Source organism: Lynx rufus, unplaced genomic scaffold, assembly GCF_022079265.1.
Source record: "Lynx rufus isolate CCGP_SWC_20201006 ecotype Redwood Valley unplaced genomic scaffold, mLynRuf1.p SCAF_32, whole genome shotgun sequence".
NCBI classification, from domain to species: Eukaryota; Metazoa; Chordata; class Mammalia; order Carnivora; family Felidae; genus Lynx; species Lynx rufus.
The window spans coordinates 3,958,112-3,976,184 of NW_025814848.1; the positions used below are offsets into that span (position 1 = coordinate 3,958,112).

An 18,073-nucleotide genomic window follows, 5' to 3' on the forward strand; every position below is an offset into this window, starting at 1 on the left:
ATTCAGCAAACAGAGTCTTAAACGCTTACCCGCAGAGGCTGTATGCACCTGCTCTAGTGGAAAAAAAGGAAATTTCAGCAGCCGCTGCCCTCCAGGAGTGCACAGTGGACAGGAGCCAAGAGGAATCATTAACAGCAGCGAACAGTCCATTGCAGTGGGGAGTGAGTCCTGCAAGGGAAACTCGGGCCAGCCCAGTGGGGTCAGGAAGACTTTCTAGAAGGAGTGAAGACCAAATGAGATCTGGAGGATGAGGGGGAACCTGGGGAAGGGTGGGAGGTGTCGAGGGCAGGAGATGCGGGGATGCGTTTTCACGGGCCTCATCCTGGGCGGAGAGGCAGCACGGAACATTGCACGATGGCCAGAGCCGTCAAGCTCTTCTGGGAGATGATGCTGGGCAGCCCGCCAAGATAGGTCCCAGCTCAGTACTGGGGAGTAGGGTCGGATCTTTAAGCCCATAGAGAGCCTGAGAAGAGAGTTCAGCTGGAGATTAGCACGCACCGATGACTCTCATTCACAGAACTATCCATAGTTTGCCCCCTGCGTGTCTGGCCCGTCTTGGTCAGGGGGACTCGGTCACGGAGCGGTGGCTGTGGTCCTGGCATCACGCGATCACAGGCGTCTGCCTCAGCACCTGTGAGCACCCCACCCAGACTTCAGCTCCAGGGAGCAAGGAAGGGAAAGAGGTGACATCCGAGTGGAGATGTGAAGGACTAGCAGATCAGTAGCCACGGGGGTGTGAAGGCTGCAGCTGCTGCAGGGGGAAGGCTGTGTAGACGCGTGCCTGGGTCCCGGGGTGAGTCCAGATCAGGGCTGGGACCCTGGGGATTGGGAACGAAGCCCGCCAGTTGAAAGCCAAAGGAAATGACAGGGACAGACAGGTGCTTCCAGCATCGCGGGGATGCAGTCATGCCTCAGGTCACTTCTGTCCTTGTCATTGAATTCTTTTACTTAAGCCAGTCCTGACCAATGGAGACAGTTATCCCAGTTAAACCATGTTTACATATTCTGGACCAGCAAAGGAGGAGACAAGGCGGTTCGGGCTGGGACAGAGGGTGGGGGAAGTGGGTGGCGGGATGGTGCACAGAGCTGGAGGTCTGGTCCTCTGATGTCTTCCAAGGAAGAGGGCACCTCAGCAATGATCGTGGGTGCTTCTACTCCCAAGACCCCAGGCAGACTGGGGTGGGCCTGGGTGTGCGGGGGGTGGGGGCCACCTGCTCTCTCTGGGTTGTGGCCCCTGTGTTAAGTACACTTCCAAACACAAGCAACTGGGCCTCTGGGTGGCTCAGCCAGTCAAGTGTCCAACTCTTGATCTCGGCTCAGGTCATGATCTCATGATTCACGGGACTGAGTCCACATCTAGCTCTGTGCTGACAGCACAGAGCCTGCTTGGGATTCTCTCTCTCTCCCTCTCGCTCCGCCCCTTCCCTGCTCCCTCTCTCTCTCTCTTTCCTTCTCTCTCTTAAAATAAAATAGAAGATATTTGCAAATGATGTATCGGATAAAGGGTTAATACGCAAAAATCTATAAAGAACTAGTCAAACTCAACATCCAGAAAACAAATAATCCAGTGAAGAAATGGGCAGAAGACGTGAAAAGACACTTCTCCAAAGAAGACATCCAGTTGGCCAAGCGACACATGAAAAGATGCTCAACATCACTCATCGTCACGGAAATACAAATCAAAACCACAACGAGATACCACCTCACACCTGTCAAAGTGGCTAACATTAACAACTCAGGAAACAACAGATGCTGGCGAGGATGCGGAGAAACGGGAACCCTTTTGCACTGCTGGTGGGAATGCACACAGGTGTGGCCGCTCTGGAAAACAGTGTGGAGGTTCCTGAAACCATTAAAAATAGAACTACCCTATGACCCAGCAACTGCACTACCAAGTATTTATCCAAAAGATACAAGAGTGCTGACTCGAAGGGACACATGCACCCCAATGCTTATAGCAACACTATCGACAATAGCCAAAGTATGGAAAGAGCCCAAATGTCCATCAAGTGATGAATGGATAAAGACAACATATACACAATGGAATATTACTCGGTAATCAAAAAGGATGAAATCTTGCCGTTTGCAACAACGTGGATGGAACTAGAGTGTGTTACACTAAGTACAATAAGTCAGTCAGAGAAAGACAAACACCATATGATTTCACTCATATGTAGGAATTTAAGAAACAAAACAGATGAACGCAGGGGAAGGGAAGGAAAGACAAGATAAGAAAGAGAAGGAGGCAAACCATGAGAGACTCTTAAATACGGAGAACAAACTGAGGGTTGCTGGAGGGGAGGTGGGAGGGGCTGGGGGATGGGCATCGAGGAGGACACCTGCTGGGATGACACCTGCTGGGATGAGCACTGGGTGTTGTATGCAAGGGATGGATCGCTGGGTTCTACTCCCAAAACCAACCCTACACTGTGTATGTATGTTAACTAACTCGGATTTAAAACAAAAACAAAAACAGGTCTCCTACATCAGAGCCAAAAATCATTATGGAGCAGAAACTGCAAAAACAAGAGAAAGGAGCTAGTTACTGAGAGAAACAGACGACAGGAAATGAGGAAGAGAAGAGAGGAAAACCATCTGACACTTTTCTACCGCTCATGAAACCTACACGCTCCTTCCAATAAACTTTAAAAAGGAAACAACAACAACAACAACAAGTAACTACCTGGGGAAGATACAGCCAATCTACTTTTAGGCAAACGTGACTCTTGTTACAGCCTTTTAGAGGCTTGAGGAGGAGAGAGTGCCATGGGGGTTGGGGTCAAAGCTATGGAGACAACTTTGTCCTAGTTCACTGTTCTGCTTAAAGAAGCTTGGAATCTCAGGGCGCCTGGGTGGCTCAGTAGGTTAAGTGTCCGACTTCGGCTCAGGTCACGATCTTGCGGTTTGTGGGCTCACTCCCCGTGTCAGGCTGACAGGGGCCGGAGTCTGCTTTGGATTCTGTGTCTCCCTCTCTCTCTGCCCTTCCACTGCTCATGCTCATGCTCATGCTCTGTCTCTCTCAAAAATAAATAAACATTAAAAAAATTAAAAAAAAAGAAGCTTGGAATTTCTATGGTCTAGCAAAATAGGATAAATTCATGTTACTACCCCAACCACAAAGCCAAAGGCACGAAGACACAGAATCCGCAATGAGTCATCCTGTGACTCTCCCTCTTTTTTTTTTTTGAGTGTTTTACTTATGTTTGAGAGAACGAGAACGAGCGGGGGAGGGGTAGAGAGAGAGGACAGAGGATCTGAAGCGGGGTCTGAGCTGTCAGCACGGAGCCCGATGCGGGGCTCGAACTCACGGACCGTGAGATCATGACCTGAACCTACGTTGGTTGCTCAACCGACTAATCCACCCCGCCGCTCCCGTGTGCCTCTCTCTTTTTAACTGTGTCAAAGGCAAATCACATCACGAGCCCAAGACCCACAGTCCTTGTCCAAGGGTCAAACACACACTCCCTGTTGTGCAATCCTGTTGGAGAGGGTGGGGCTGCACATTTGTAAGCACATAAAAACCACTGTTTGAGAGGATTTGGGAGTGAATCGGTTAACAAGAAATCCTACATTCCTTGTCTTCTGTGACCCTGCGGATTCTTCGAGGCCAAGAGATGGACGTTTGTTCAGAAGTGTCCTCGCTTACCTGCAGACTCTGCAGACCTCCGTAGGCCGTAAAGAGAAGCAGAAATCCAAACGAAACCACAAGAACATTCTTCAGGCTGCTTTCCATCATCCTGATTAAAGATGTCAACCATCAGTGGACACGTAGGTTCGTAGTTCCCTAAAAGAAACCAACGGGGGCACAGGAAAAGCGGTCTGTACCAAGAAGTCACATTCTGTCTCTCGTCGGAGTTAGAGGCACCTAGGTCATTAAGGCTGCTGGGAGTTCATGAGCTTGGTTATCACCGACACCGTGAAACACTAGGGACGCTGCTATGTATTCACCTTCTCTGCAATCCACAGTAACTACAATCCACAGTAATGGGGCAAAAGATCGGACTTCTATCAGCTTGTACTTGAACTTTCCCCGTATTAACTTCTAGCAGATATAATTTTTAAAGTAATGATTTTCACGTTATATATATTATATAATGTAATACATGTATAATATGATTACATTATATACATATAGATATATGTATATAATGGTACCTTTCACATTGAAAGAAATTGTCAATGGTGCAGAATATGGATGTACTTGTCTTCTTTTAAAATTTTTTTTTTAATGTTTGCTTATTTTTTTTTTTCAACGTTTATTTTTTTTTTTTTTTTATTTTTGGGACAGAGAGAGACAGAGCATGAACGGGGGAGGGGCAGAGAGAGAGGGAGACACAGAATCGGAAACAGGCTCCAGGCTCTGAGCCATCAGCCCAGAGCCCGACGCGGGGCTCGAACTCACGGAGTGCGAGATCGTGACCTGGCTGAAGTCGGACGCTTAACCGACTGCGCCACCCAGGCGCCCCAATGTTTGCTTATTTTTGAGACAGAGACAGAGCATGAACGGGGGAGGGTCAGAGAGAGAGACACACAGAATCCAAAGCAGGTTCCAGGCTCTGAGCTGTCAGCACAGAGCCCGACGCGGGGCTCGAACTCACAGACCGTGAGATCATGACCTGAGCCGAAGTCGGACGCCCAACCGACTGAGCCACCCAGGCGCCCCTGGATGTACTTGTCTTAAAGAACAGAGTATAAATGTGAGTTTCAAGACACATAGCTCAACTTCTGAAAAATAGTTAACATGATTGTAAGTTCCAAGGGCCAAAGTATTTAAAAAATTTTTTTTAATGTTTATTTATTTTTGAAAGAGAGAGAGAGAGAGAGAGCGCGCGAGAGAGCAGGGGGAGGGGCAGAGAGAGGGAGACACAGAATCCGAAGCAGGCTCCAGGCTCTGAGCTGTCAGCACAGAGCCTGACACGGGTCTTGAACCCACAGACTGTGAGATCATGACCTGAGTCAAAGTCAGACGCTTAACCAACTGAGCCACCCAGGTGCCCCAATTCTAGTTTTAATTTTTGAGGAAACTCCATACTGTTTTCCAGAGCGGCTGCGCCAGTCTGCATTCCCACCAATGCATGAGGGTTCTCCTTTCTCTGAATCCTCGCCAACCCTTGTTTCCAGTGTTGTTAATTTTAACTATCCTAACGGGTGTCAGGTGACATCTCATTGCGGTTTTGATTCACATTTTCTAATGATTCGAGACGTGTGTATTTATTCACGTACCTGTTGTCTTTTTGTAGATCTTCTTTGGAGAAGTGGCTATCAGGTCCTTTGCCCATTTTTTAATTGGGCTGTTTATTTGTCTTTTGTCCTTTCTTGCTATTGAGTTTTGTGCATTCTTTACATATTTTGGATATTAGCCCCTTATCAGATACATGGGTTGCAAATCCTTTTCCCATTCCACAGGCCGTCTTTTCACTTTGTGGGTGGTTTCTTCAGCTGAGCAGAAGCTTTTTGTTTGATGAAGTCCCGCTTGTTTATTTTTCATTTTGTTGCCTGTGCTGTAGGTGTCGCATCCAGACATTACCACCTAGAGTCATGTCAAGGAGATTTATTGCTAAGTTTTCTTCTAGGCGTTTCATGACAGCAGTTCTTATATTTAAGTCTTTAACCATGTTGAGTTAATTCTGGGTGGAGTAAGATATGGGCCCAGTTTCATTCTTTTCCATGTGAATATCCAATTATTCCAGACTGTCTTCTTTTCTCCGCTGAGTATTCTTGGCTCCCTTGTCAAACACTGGTTAACTGTATAATGCTTGGGTGTATTTCTGGGCTTCCATTTCTGTTCCATTGGTGTATTCACCTGTTTTTATGCCAGTACCTTACTCTTTTGATGACTAGTGCTTTATGGTACAGCTTCCATTCAGGGAGTGATGCTTTCTGCATTGTTCTTAGGATTTATTTGGCTATTTGGGGTCTTTTGTGGCTCCATATAAATTTTAGGAGGTTTTTTCCACCTCTGTAAGAAATGCCATTGGAATCTTGATAGGGATTGCCTTAAATCTATAGAAGGCTTATGGTAGTATTAGCATTTTAACAATATTAATTCTTCTAATCCATGAACATGGGATACTTTTCCATTTTTTTGTGTCTTCTTTAACGTCTTTCATCACTGTCTTATAGTTTTCAGAGTACAGATCTTTCACCTCCTTAAATTTATTCTTAAGTATTTTGTTTTTTACGCTATCCCACTTACAAGTGGGATAAATTTCACTTATTTCCTTTTGTGAACATTTGTTCTTGGTGTATAGAAACACTACTGATTTTCATATGCTGATTTTGTATCCTGCAACTTTACTGAATTCATTGATTAGATCTAATGGTTTTTTGGTTGAATCTTTAGGATTTTCTCTATATAAAATAATATCATTTGCAAATAGAGACAATTTTACTTCTTCCCTTTTAATTATGATCCCCTTTATTTCTTTTTCTTGCCTGATTGCTCTAGCTAGGACTTCTATATTATGTTGAATAGAAGTGGTAAGAGCGGGCACTGTTGTCTTCTTGATCTTAGAGGAAAAGTTTTCAAACTTTCACCATTGAGCATGATGTTAGTTATGGGCTTGTTATATATGGTCTTTATGATGTTAACATATGTTCTTTCTATACCTAGTTTGTTAAGAGTTTTTACTGAGAAAAAAATGTTGAATTTTGCCAAATGCTTTTTCTGCCTCTATTGAAATGATTATATGATTCTTTTTTTAAATTTTTTTTTATGTTTTTTAAAATTTATTTTTGAAGGAGAGAGACAGAGCACGAGTGGGGGGAGGGGCAGATAGAGGGAGACACAGAATTTGAAGCAGGCTCCAGGCTCTGAGCTGTCAGCACAGAGCCCGACGCGGGGCTTGAACTCACAAACTGCGAAATCATGACCTGAGCCGAAGTCGGACGCTCAACCTACCGAGCCACCCAGGTGCCCCAAAATGATTATATGATTCTTTTCTTTCATTCTATTAATGTGATGTATCACAATGATTGATTTTTATATGTCAAATTATCCTCACATTTCAAGAGGTAAATCCCTTTTGATCATGGTGGACAGTCCTTTTAGTGTGCTGCTGAATTTGGCTTGCTAGTATTTTATTGAGAATTTTGCATCAATATTCATCAGGGATATTGACCTGTAGGCCTTTTGTTTGTTTGTTTTTCTGGTAGCATCCTTTTTGGATTTGGTATCAGGATAATGCTGACATCATACAATGAGTTTAGGAACATCCTCCCCTCTTCAATTTTTTGGAAGAGCTTGCGAAGAATTAGTGTTAATTCTTCTTTAAATGTTTGGTAAAATTCACTGATAAAGCCAGTGGTCCTGGGCTTTTCTTCATTGGGAGATTTTTTTATTACTTTGTCAATCTCCTTCCTAGAAATTTGTCTATTCATATTTTTTATTTCTTCCTTATTTAGTCTTGGTAGTTATATGTTTCTAAAAATTTTTCCATTTTTTTCTAGGTTGTCCAGTTTGTTGGCATATAGTTTCTCCTCATAGCCTCTTATGGTCCTTTGAATCTATGTGGTATCCACTCTAAAGTTTCCTTTTTCATTTATAATTTAGTTGATTTGGGTCCTTTCTCTTTTGTTTTTGGTTAGGTAAGGATTTGTAAATTTTATCATTTCAAAGAACCAAGTCTTACTTTAGCTAATCTTTTCTATTGTTTTTCTTTCTTTATTTCATTTATTTCTGCTCTAATCTTTATTATTTCCTTTCTTCTTCTAACTTTGTGTTCACTTTTTCCTTAAGGCATAAAGTTCAGTTGTTTATTCGGGATATTTTTTGCTTCTTAATATAGGAATTTATTGCGATAAACTTCCCTCTTAGAACTGTTTTTCCTGCACCCCACAAGTTCTGATACATTATGTTTCCATTTTTGTTTTTCTCAAAAACTTTTTTTATTTCTCCTTTAATTTCTTCTTTGATCCATTAGTTGTTCAGGGGAGTGTTGTTTAATTTTCATGTGTTTATAAATTTTCCAGTTTTCCTTCTGTTATTGATTTCTGGGTTCATGACATTGTGGTCAGAGAAGATACTTGATATAATTTCAATCATTTAGAATTTGCTAAGACTTGTTTCATGGTCTAACATACAGTTTATTCTAAAAATGGCCCACGTGTACCTGAAAAGAATGTGTATTACAATGCTCTGTACATGTCTATTAGGGCCATTTGGTCTACAGTGTTGTTCAAATCTGTTGTTTCCATATTGATTCTCTGCATGATCTCTCCACTGTTGAGAATGGGGTAGTAAAGTCCTTAACTATTATTGTATTCTTACTGATTTATTCTTTTACCTCTGCTAGTTTTTCCTGTATATATTTAGGGATCCAATGTTGAGTACAGAAATATTTATAATTGTTATATCTTTTTGATGTATTGACCCTTTTATCATCATTTAATAATCTTCTTTGTCTCTTTGTTACCGTTTTTAGTTTAAAGTCTGTTTCGTCCAGCGTAGATATATCTACCCCTGCTTTGTTGTTGTTACCATTTGCTTGAAATGTCTTTTCCATTCCTTCACCCTCAGTCTGTGAGTGTCTTTAAGGCTAACATGAGCCCCTTCTAGACAGCATATTGTTTGACCTTGGTTGTTTATCCATTCAGCTGTTCTATGTCTTTTAATTGGAGAATTCAATCCCTTTATATTTAAAATAATTATTGATAGGTAAGGACTTACTATTGCCATTTTGTTGTTTCCTGTTTTTCTGTTTTTATTTTTATTTATTTATTTTGTTGTCTTTGACTGCTGACAACTTAATTACAATTTGTCTCAGTGTAGCCCTAATTGGGCTCAACCTATTTGGACCTCATGGATCTGGATGTCCATTTCTCTCTCCAGGTTTGGGGAGTTCTCAGTCATTGTTACTTTCAATATACTTTCTGTTCCTTTCTCCTTCTCTTCTCCTTCTGGAATTTCCATAATGTGAGTATTGTTTCTTTTTATCGTGTCATATAATTCCCATAGGCTTTCTTCACTCTTTTTCATTCTTTTGTCTCTTTGCTCCTCTGACTGAATAATTTCCATTGTCCTGTCCTCCAGGTCACTGATTCTTTATTCTGCGTGGCTGAGTCTACTCTTAAAAACTTCTCTTCTGTTGAATTCTTCAGCTCAGTTATTGAATTTTTCAACTCCAGGATTTCATTTGTTTGCTTTGATGGTCACTATCCCTTGTTGAACTTCTTATTTTGTTCGTGCATTGTTTTCCTAATTTTGTTTAGTTGTCTGTCTGTGTTCTTGCACTTCACTAAACTTCCTTAACAGTATTATTCTGAATTGTCTGTCTGACGGCTCATAGATCTCCATTTCTTTAGAGTCAGTGATTGGAGCTTTATTGGTTTCCTTTGGTGGTGTCATACTTACCTGATTTTTCATGATCCTTGATTCGCTGCAGTGGTATCTGTGCATTTGAGTAACTGAGCTCTTCTAGATGTTCCAGATTTGCTTTGGCAGGGAGAGTTCTTCACTAGTCAGTTCAGTTTGAGTTTCTGGGTGTGTCTGCTGGTAATGTCCTCGGGCAGATGGGCCCTACTATTACGGTCTATTTTTGGCAAGACCGCTTTTCCAGCTCTGTGGTTGGGAATTGGGGTTGTGCTACTGGCTGAGAACTGTTGAATAGGACTGCTGGTTTGTTTCCCTACCCAAGTGAGGCTGTAGGATGGGCTCCATGTCTGACTGGACTCTCTGGTCAGATTTACCAGCTGGCCAGGGCTGGGTAATATTCAGTACTAGCTGGGGCTGTGAATTAGCCTCCCTGCCTTGGCAGGGCTGCAGGACCAGGACCTGTACAGCCCATGGTCTGGGGACCTGAATCGGGCCAGAATTCTCTGGTCAGGTGAGGCCACCGGTTAGCTCTGCAGATGGGGGAAGTCACAGGCTGGACCCTCGGTTCAAGTGCCGCTGCACGTAGGACTATTGAGTGGGCTTTTCAGCTTCTCACGTGCTTTGGTCAGGTTCCCTGGCCTGACGGGCTGAAAGCTGTCTTCAGTGATGAGCGGGGCTGTGAATTAGATGGGCAGGGATGCCCAGGAACAACAGGGGAAACAGCTCTAAAGCTGGTAGAATTCTTTGTTTCTTAACTCAAGCCAACCCGTACCCAAGCTCCCTGGAAGAACAGGGCCCCTAGCTTTGCTCTGCGAACTATCGCCTCTGTCTGCCCCTCTCTCTGCTCTAGCACTGCTGGGTCACATGGCTTCCAGGCGTTGTCACCAACCCTTCTGTCTATACGGGGCTGGAAGACACTCTGCACCGCGGATGGGGCTGTGTCTCAGCCCCTGTGCCCGGACGGGAAGAGGAAAAGACATTCCAGGTTTCTCTCGGTTTCCCAAACAAGCTGTCTGGTTTGGAGGGGCTGGGACTCGGCTGTGCATTAATGTCCCTGCCGTGTGCCGCACGGGAAGCCCCCACAGTCAGTGCTGGCTTTTTCTGGGGGCCGTCAGCTCTGCCCGCCCGCCTCTGGGCTCCAGCAGCACTGGGTGCACGGCTTCCAGGACTGGTTGCCAGCCCTTCTGCTCAAACGGGGCTACAAGGCAGCCTCCACGGTGAGCGGGGCTGTGACTCAGCACCTTGCCTGGGCACGGGCGAACTGGGCTCCAAGGCTGGCAGGATCCTCGTCTGAGGATCCGAATCAGGCAGGTCTGCACCCCATCCCGTTCCCCGGGCAGACCGCGCCCCTGACTTTTGCAGTTTTGCTGTGGAACAAAACCTCTCACTGGGATCCCTGCTTGGGCACCGCAAATATGAACTTGGTCTGCCAAGATCCAAGTGCCGTCGCAAGCCCCGCCCCCCTCCTCCCTGACAGTCACACTCCCAGTGGTCGAGCCCTCACGGTATGAAATCAGATTAGGGGCTCCCACAAAATGACTCACGTGCCGGGCAGCCTAGCTGTGAGCCCAGGTTCCCTCTTCCCACTGGAGGAACCAGAGGCTCGGGGGAGACCTGTCCTCACGGCGCTGTGCTGGCCTGGGGGAGGGGCAGAGTGGCCAGCGTGTGGCCGTGTGGTCGTCTCTCTTACCCTGTTGCTTCGGGATGGCCTGGTCTCTGAGGTGCGGGCGGTGCCTCGGCCCCACTCCCTTGTTCCGGGATTCTCTCACTGGTGTTGTTCTTCAATAGTCGTGAGTGGCTCTCGGGAGAGGGAGCGAAGTCAGGGACAAGCTATGTTGCCATCCTAGTGACGACATCCAGAATATCTCCTAAGGGAGGTCCACTAGGACCGTGCCCAGGCCGTGCCTGTGATGAGGACAAGTTTAGAGGAGGCCACAGTGCGTTCCTCGTAAGCAGAGGGCCCCAGCCTCAGAAGTGTGTGCTCCCTAATTTACACACTCCTGCAGGGACGAGCATGGGAAATTCCAGAAACCCGAAAGCTGTCTTGACTTGTCAGCCAGTTTCAACATTATTAGCAATAATAATAACTGGAACTGTGAACCCGGGCCCCGGGGTGAGCCTCAAATGGCTGACGCCTTCGGGTGTCAAAAATACCCATAACCACCTCCTTCTTTAAAATTAACAGGGGCACCCGGGGGGCTCAGTCGGATGAGCGTCCGACTTCGGCTCAGGTCATGATCTTGCGGTTCATGAGTTTGAGCCCCGCATCGGGCTCTGTGCCGACAGCTCGGAGCCTGGAGCCTGCCGCGGATTCTGTGTCTCCCTCTCTCTCAAAAATAAATAAACATTAAAAAAAATAAAATTAACATCAGCACCTTATCACTTGGAGGAGAAAAAGATGGTTTTGTAGATCTGCTTGAATCCTCAGGATTGCTCACTGGATATTAAGGTGAAAGACTCAGTGCCTGGCACACCGCTGAGACAAAGAATGTTCTAGAGACTCATGGGGTCTGACAGGCAGGAGATTTTCCCAGCCACTAGGTGCCACTGTTGGGCTAACACTGAGCTCCCCTAATGCTCCCAGGGGGCGTCCTAGAAGGTCACACTTTAAATCAGCAAACTTCCAGCTAAGTAGCTAAAGACAGCCTTAATTCTCGGAAGTCTAATCAGGGATCGGCTCTTTTAAAGAAATTACTTCTGGAAGCCAATTAATATCAATTTTCTTGACATTTAAACCTGATACCTTTGTTGATAAAAGCAGCACCATACAAATTCAAATTTGTCGTCATCATTTACTTACACTTTCATCTAATGAAGATGAAAAATGCGTATGTAAGGACGGGAGCAAATTATTGCTTGAAGTTCGCAATTCTTATACTTTGGAAACAAATGTATTTGGTGGCTCCTTTTTTTTTTTTTTTTTTTTTTTTTTTCCTGGAAGAGCAATTTATACTCTCTGATCTCTGGCTCCAGAAAGCATTCTCTGCATCTCCTAGCCAGGGTTTCAAAGCATCCGAAGCCTCGAAGGGGCAGGCTGGCCGGTGGGTGAGGCGGGTGCCTGTGAAGAGCACGCTGGTAGGCGGTCCTCTGGAGTGGGCTGGGGTCCTCCTGGGTCCTGTCCTCCCTCGGCTGAGGCCCCTCCTGCTCCTCATCACTTATCAGAGAGCGGAGACCCTGCTCAGGACAAAGTCAGCAGAAGCAGGGCCCGGAGAAGGACCTGAAATATCCCCAACTGTGTTCATGCTCACGCTGTTCCCTCGGAGCCGTGCTGCGATTCTGGGTCCTCCCCGCCCCCGGGGTCCCTCGCACCCACTCCTCCTGAGCCTCAGAGGCCTGAGCACGCAGCCCGCATCTTCCACAGGAATCTGCAGAGCCCCCGAGCCGCGGCTTCTGGAAAGGCTAAGCAGCGTCACCTTGTCCCAGAGAGAAAGGCTGGCGGGCCACGCTTCGCGCTCGTGTGTGCGCCTGCCAGCGTCGCGACGTGGAACGAGTCTGAGAGGGGAAACGTCCCACACCATCCTCTTGTCTTTGGACATATATTTTTAAAGATTGTGTTTAATGTTTCGTTTTCATTGAAGGAGAGAGAGACAGAGAGACAGAGTGCGAGCGGGGGAGGGACAGAGAGAGAGGGAGACACAGAATCCGAAGCAGGCTCCAAGCTCTGAGCTGTCAGCACAGAGCCCGACGCGGGGCTCGAACCCACGAACCGTGAGATCATAACCCGAGCTGAAGTCGGACGCCAAACCGACTGAGACCCCAGGCGCCCCACACTCTCGTATTTGGGAGGGGAAGGGAGGCGCCAGGTTTAGCCCACACGCGTGCGTGCACATGCACCCACGCCCCTTTTGTTTTTCACGTGCACGCTCCCTTTCCCTCCGATGGGCCTTCTGCTGCCCGAGCTCCAGCACCAACTTCCGCAGTCATTCAAGCTACTTGCTGGGCCTGCCCTGGGTCGGATACGCCCGTAGCACCCAGAATCGTATCTGGACACTGACGGAACACAAGGGCTTTGTTTGCAACGAAGCAAACAGAGAAATCAAACAAGTTCAGGTGGGGTACAGACCGTCCCCCAGTAGAGCAGGTCATATGACGGATCGTATGCGGAGGGCGATCACGCTCGGTCCCCGCCCCCATCTCCATGAGGGTGACAGAGAGGCTGCTCGGCTCCACCGATGCCCACCCAGAGGGGTCTTCCCCCACAGAGAGTTCCAGCCCCACGTCTTGTGAGCCCAGCAGAGCCCGAGACCTTCTGCTTGAACAGGGTCCTGGGGAGCCCTGTGAGTAGCTAAGAAAGCTGGGACAGTCAAGGGCCAAATACACCTTCGCCCGTGATCCCCGGGCGAGCGGCAGAGTGGTGGTCATGTTGGAATGTTCTGGGTAGTTTTCAATCCATTATTTTGTCTGCACAGGCAAAGCTTCGGGGATGTAAAACTACCTTGGTAAATCTCCAAGGATAATTTTGTGCCTTTGATCCCACAACACGCAAACGTCCATAAAGTTTGAATTATGTCCCCAAAGTCAGCAACGTCACACGTGTGGATTTTACCTAGTTCTGTGCCTCCTTCGCTCCCGTCATTATCGTGGCACACGGCGTCCTGAATCGTGGAGAACGCTGGATGTTTTCCTGGTTTGCCTTTGGTCGCAAGGAGCGCGAACGACTCTGTTCAGTAGTACCTCGGGAAACCCTTGCGTAAGACCTGTTTTCGCTTCGGCAAGTCGCAGGACCTGTTTGCAAATTGCAGCTCGTCCAGCGGCTGCTTATCTGGGAACTGCTTGGCTCTCTGGGAAAGATGTGGAAAGGCAGACCGGATGAGAGCGTGGTGTGGCCGAGAACATTTTATAAACCCTTCTACTGAACATTATTGCTTGGTTTTTGAACAAAAGTAGCGCGAGCCCATTTTAATGGAAAAAGTCATCTCCATGGGGCCCAGAAACAAAACAAATGAGCGGATAAGGAAGAAAGAGACGAATCAAAAAACAGACTCTTGAGCACAGAGGACACCCCGGTCACCGGCGGGGAGGGGTGGGGGAAGGGATCAGTGGTTTGGCGTGCGATGTGGCGACGAGGACTGCGTGGTGTGTGGATGTCGAATCGCTCTCTCCTACACCTGGGTCTAATATAACACGGTGTGTTGACTATACTTCAATGAAAAATGAAGACATTTAATAAGAAAAAAGAAACCTCTCGGACACATGTGCATATGCGTACGTGAGTACCAATATACACACAGGTACACGCGTTGCACACCCGCATACAATGAGCCTACAAGCAGACTCAGGCCAAACCCTTCTCTGCACAGCACAAGTGTGGGCGTAGGGGGCGAACGTGCCCTCTGTCCCATGCACCTGTATACCGTTCCCCCATTTTTAGGAAGACCATTTAATTTGAAAAAGCATAAAGATTTTTACTTTGTTATTATTTTTTTTAGAGAAGGGGAACGAGGGTGTGCGAGCGGGGGGGGGGGGGCAGAGAGCGACTCTCAAGCAGGCTCCGCGCCCAGCACAGAGCCTGACGCGGGGCTCGACCCCACGAACTGTGGGATCATAACCTGAGCTGAAATCGAGAGTCAGGCGCTCGGCTGACTGAGCCACCCAGGCCCCCCTGAGAGTAAACATTTTTAAAGGAAACTATATTTATAGAAAGGGTTTTGTGACAACTCTGAACATTAAACTGAAACTCAGAATTATTTGTAGCCTCTGACTTCATCAGCACCCTCTCTGAGGCCTTCTCCCGCCTCCCCGGCCCCCGAAGCCCATGCAAACAGGTTGCCCAAGTAGCTGCCACCAGACACCGCTAGCCCTGCTCGCAGCTTCCTGTGTTTCCAGACGGAGCCTCACCGCCACCCCCCGCCCCTGCACGAGGCGCGGGCGTCCCTCGGAAGCGTGGCGGAACCCCACTGCCACCCTGCTGCCCGTGACCGCTTCGTCCCCACCTGCTTCCACACGGGGTCAGCAGCTCCTCGAGGCCCGGCCTGTCTGGGACGAGCCGGAGAGAAGCAGGACGTGCGCTTGAGCCCCTGGAGGCGGCCCGGCCGACAGCTGTGCGCACGGCTCCCTGCGGACATTCCCTCCAGGGCCGCGGGGACACGTGCGGTGCTGCGGCCTGAGACCCCTGGCTAGGCCCGCTCGCCGCGGTGGCCACACGCTGGACCCTGCTCTCTGCCCCCGAGGATCAGCTGTCCGCCCCCCTCCCCCGCCCCGTCTGGGAGGCAGCCACGCACCTGCTGCTGTCACTCAGTCAGGAAGTTCTCCCCGCGCCTCCACGACTGTGGCGGGGCCGTGGGACCAGAGGCCGTGACACGGTGGGGAGGCACAGAGAAATCAGGCTGATGACGTGTCCGGGAACGGGGGGATCGTGACTCACAGGTGAGCAAGGGCTCTGCGCTCACAGCGCACGGCCTGTGGGGCAACTCGGCCCTTGGGGGCCAGGGTCCCGCCACCGGGGCCCCGTGTGCCGCGTTCCCAAGGCAGGGCGCCCAGCTGGTGTGAACCTGGAGCCTTCCACACAGATGTCTCCCTGAGGGTCCTTCGCCAGCCGGGAGTCAGCAGCGCACCTGCTGTGTCGGCCGACCTTCCGAACCCCACGCGGGCCTGCCCCTCACCTCGCGACCGGATTTCCTCGGGAAAACGGGCTGTGCGTGGGTTCTGCGAGCCAGGTCGCGTCTTTCCAAGTCATCGCCGATAGTCTGTGTTTTCTAACACCACATGTGAGTGATGGCATGGTCTTTACGAGTTCCCGGTGGCCGTGGCTCGTGCTCCGTTTTGCGAAGTGGGATGGGAGCGGGGACCGAGGGAGGAAGGTCACATTCGTAGCCTTCGGACTAGTTTCTTGTCCGGGTCTTTCCGCTCGTGGCCCCGATGCTTCAAGCAGCGTCCACACAGCATCGTCCCCGCTGAGTCCACACTGCGGGTGTTTACCGTGCTCGACCCCCATCTCAGCAGCACTCGGCGCCGTTCTCGGGGTCTGTGGCAGAAAACGAGGCTTATGATTTAAAAATAAACACACGGATGGGGCGCCTGGGTGGCTCGGGCCGTTAAGCTCCGACTCTTACTTTCAGCTCAGGTCGTGATCTCAGCTCGGTTGGTGAGTCCGAGCCCCGAGTCGGGCTCTGAGTTGACAGCAAGGAGCCTGTTGGGATTCTCTCTGTCCACCCCGCCCTGCTCCTCCCCTGCTCCTGCTAGCTCTTTCTCTCAAAAATAAGTAAGCGTTAAAAAGTAATAAAAATGAATAAAAATGCACACACAGAGAAGGCTTTTCCTGCTGCAGTCGACAGTGGTCGGGGTTTGGAAGTGTCCGTGTGTGTCCCTCCAGCCGCACTCGCGGCTCTGGTGTCTGCAGAGGCTGAGTTGTGCCGTGCAGGGCGGCCGCGCGGGGAGGCTGGGAGGCCCCACGTCCCGCTGTCCGTCCGCAGCCAGGCGTCCTGGGGTCTCACCGGCGCTCTGTCCTGTGTTTCGTGCTCGGCGTTCGGTAAACATTTTTGGATTTAGAACGCAGACTCCACCAGGGTAAGGGACTATCTGACTTGTGACTTCAACTGTCCCGGAAGGGATCCGACATTCTGTGAGATTCTCTATAAAACCACCGACCGACGTGGCCCGGTGTCTGGAACAGCCAACCCACTGTTGAAATATCCGGGAATTAGCGCACTTTGGCGTCCTAAGTGATGCCCGACGTGGCGTCTTGGAAGTTCTTCCCTTTTTACGACACTCTCGACAAAGAAGCAGCTCAAATGTCTCTTTTGTCGTTATGAGGGGGTCGCCAATACCCGGCCTCTTGTCTTTCAGACCCACTACTAACGAACGAAAGTTGAGATGGATGGGTGTGCCTGTGTACATATCTGCGTTTGTGTGTGTATATCCGTGTGTATGTGTGCCTATGTGTGTGTGTGTGTGTGTGTGCATGTGCATATGCGTGCATATATGTGTATATGCGCGTGTGTTTATGCGTATAGACGTGTATGTGTGCGTGCACAGGCCCCTGCAGGTGTGTGCGTGTGGCCTCAGTGTTTGCCCTGTTCCTTTCTAGCTGGTAGTCAAGGAGGAAGCGAGGGCACGAGCCCATTTCGGGGCTGGGTTTATCGCGTAGATAATGTGTCGCAGACACACTCCCAACCCCCCCGGGTCTCCTACCGCCTCACCTGCCTTCACTCTCTTATACGGGTCCACACGTCTGCCTGGGACTCGGGAAGCACGGGGATCTTGCCGTCGGCCTCACTGTCCTTTGTGGGGGATGTTGTTTTCCACTGACGACGCTGAACTTTTCCTGATGGGAGCACAGCGCCGGTTACAAAATCCCCCCTTCTCCTTTTGCGCCCCAGGAGAGGACTCGTGCGAGGGACGCAGATGAGACCGCGGTCCACACTTTCTCATGACCTCCGCGGCACTCCTGGATGACCCGTCGTGCACCTGTGCCGAGGCCGACCTGGCCGCCCGGCTGCCCCCCGGGCTCATGGCTGAGCCGCTGTGCCTGAGGCTGCCTGGCTCCCTGGACCCGGCCGGGAGCACAGAGTCGTTTCGTCACCCGCTGACCGACGGGCTCCTCTGAGTGTGGGTGCCCCACTGCGGGAGGGGCCCAGCGGAAGCCGGCCCGCGCCTCCCCAGGCGGCCCCAAAGCCAGCCGCCTTGCCGACTCTGATCTCACACTGGGGGCGGCCGGACCGCGGGAACCAGAATCAAACCCGTCTCCCGACCTGCCCGCTGCTTGTCTGTGACCTCACACCCGCGTTCACATTCGAATCCTCAGGGAAGACTGGCCGGTGC

General features: G+C 49.3%; 1 protein-coding gene across 1 annotated transcript in view; it reads right to left on the reverse strand.

Moving 5' to 3' along the window:
• Positions 1–15,378, reverse strand: part of UNC93A (unc-93 homolog A) — a 37,102-nt gene extending 21,724 nt beyond the window's left edge. The window contains exons 1-2 of the mRNA XM_047093126.1: positions 15,247–15,378; positions 3,647–3,784 (exon numbers count right to left, since the gene is read on the reverse strand). Of these exons, the coding sequence (XP_046949082.1) occupies positions 3,647–3,736 (90 nt within the window). The 5' untranslated portion in view covers positions 3,737–3,784; positions 15,247–15,378. The remainder of the gene's footprint in view (positions 1–3,646; positions 3,785–15,246) is intronic.
• Between the last annotated feature and the right edge of the window lie 2,695 nt (positions 15,379–18,073).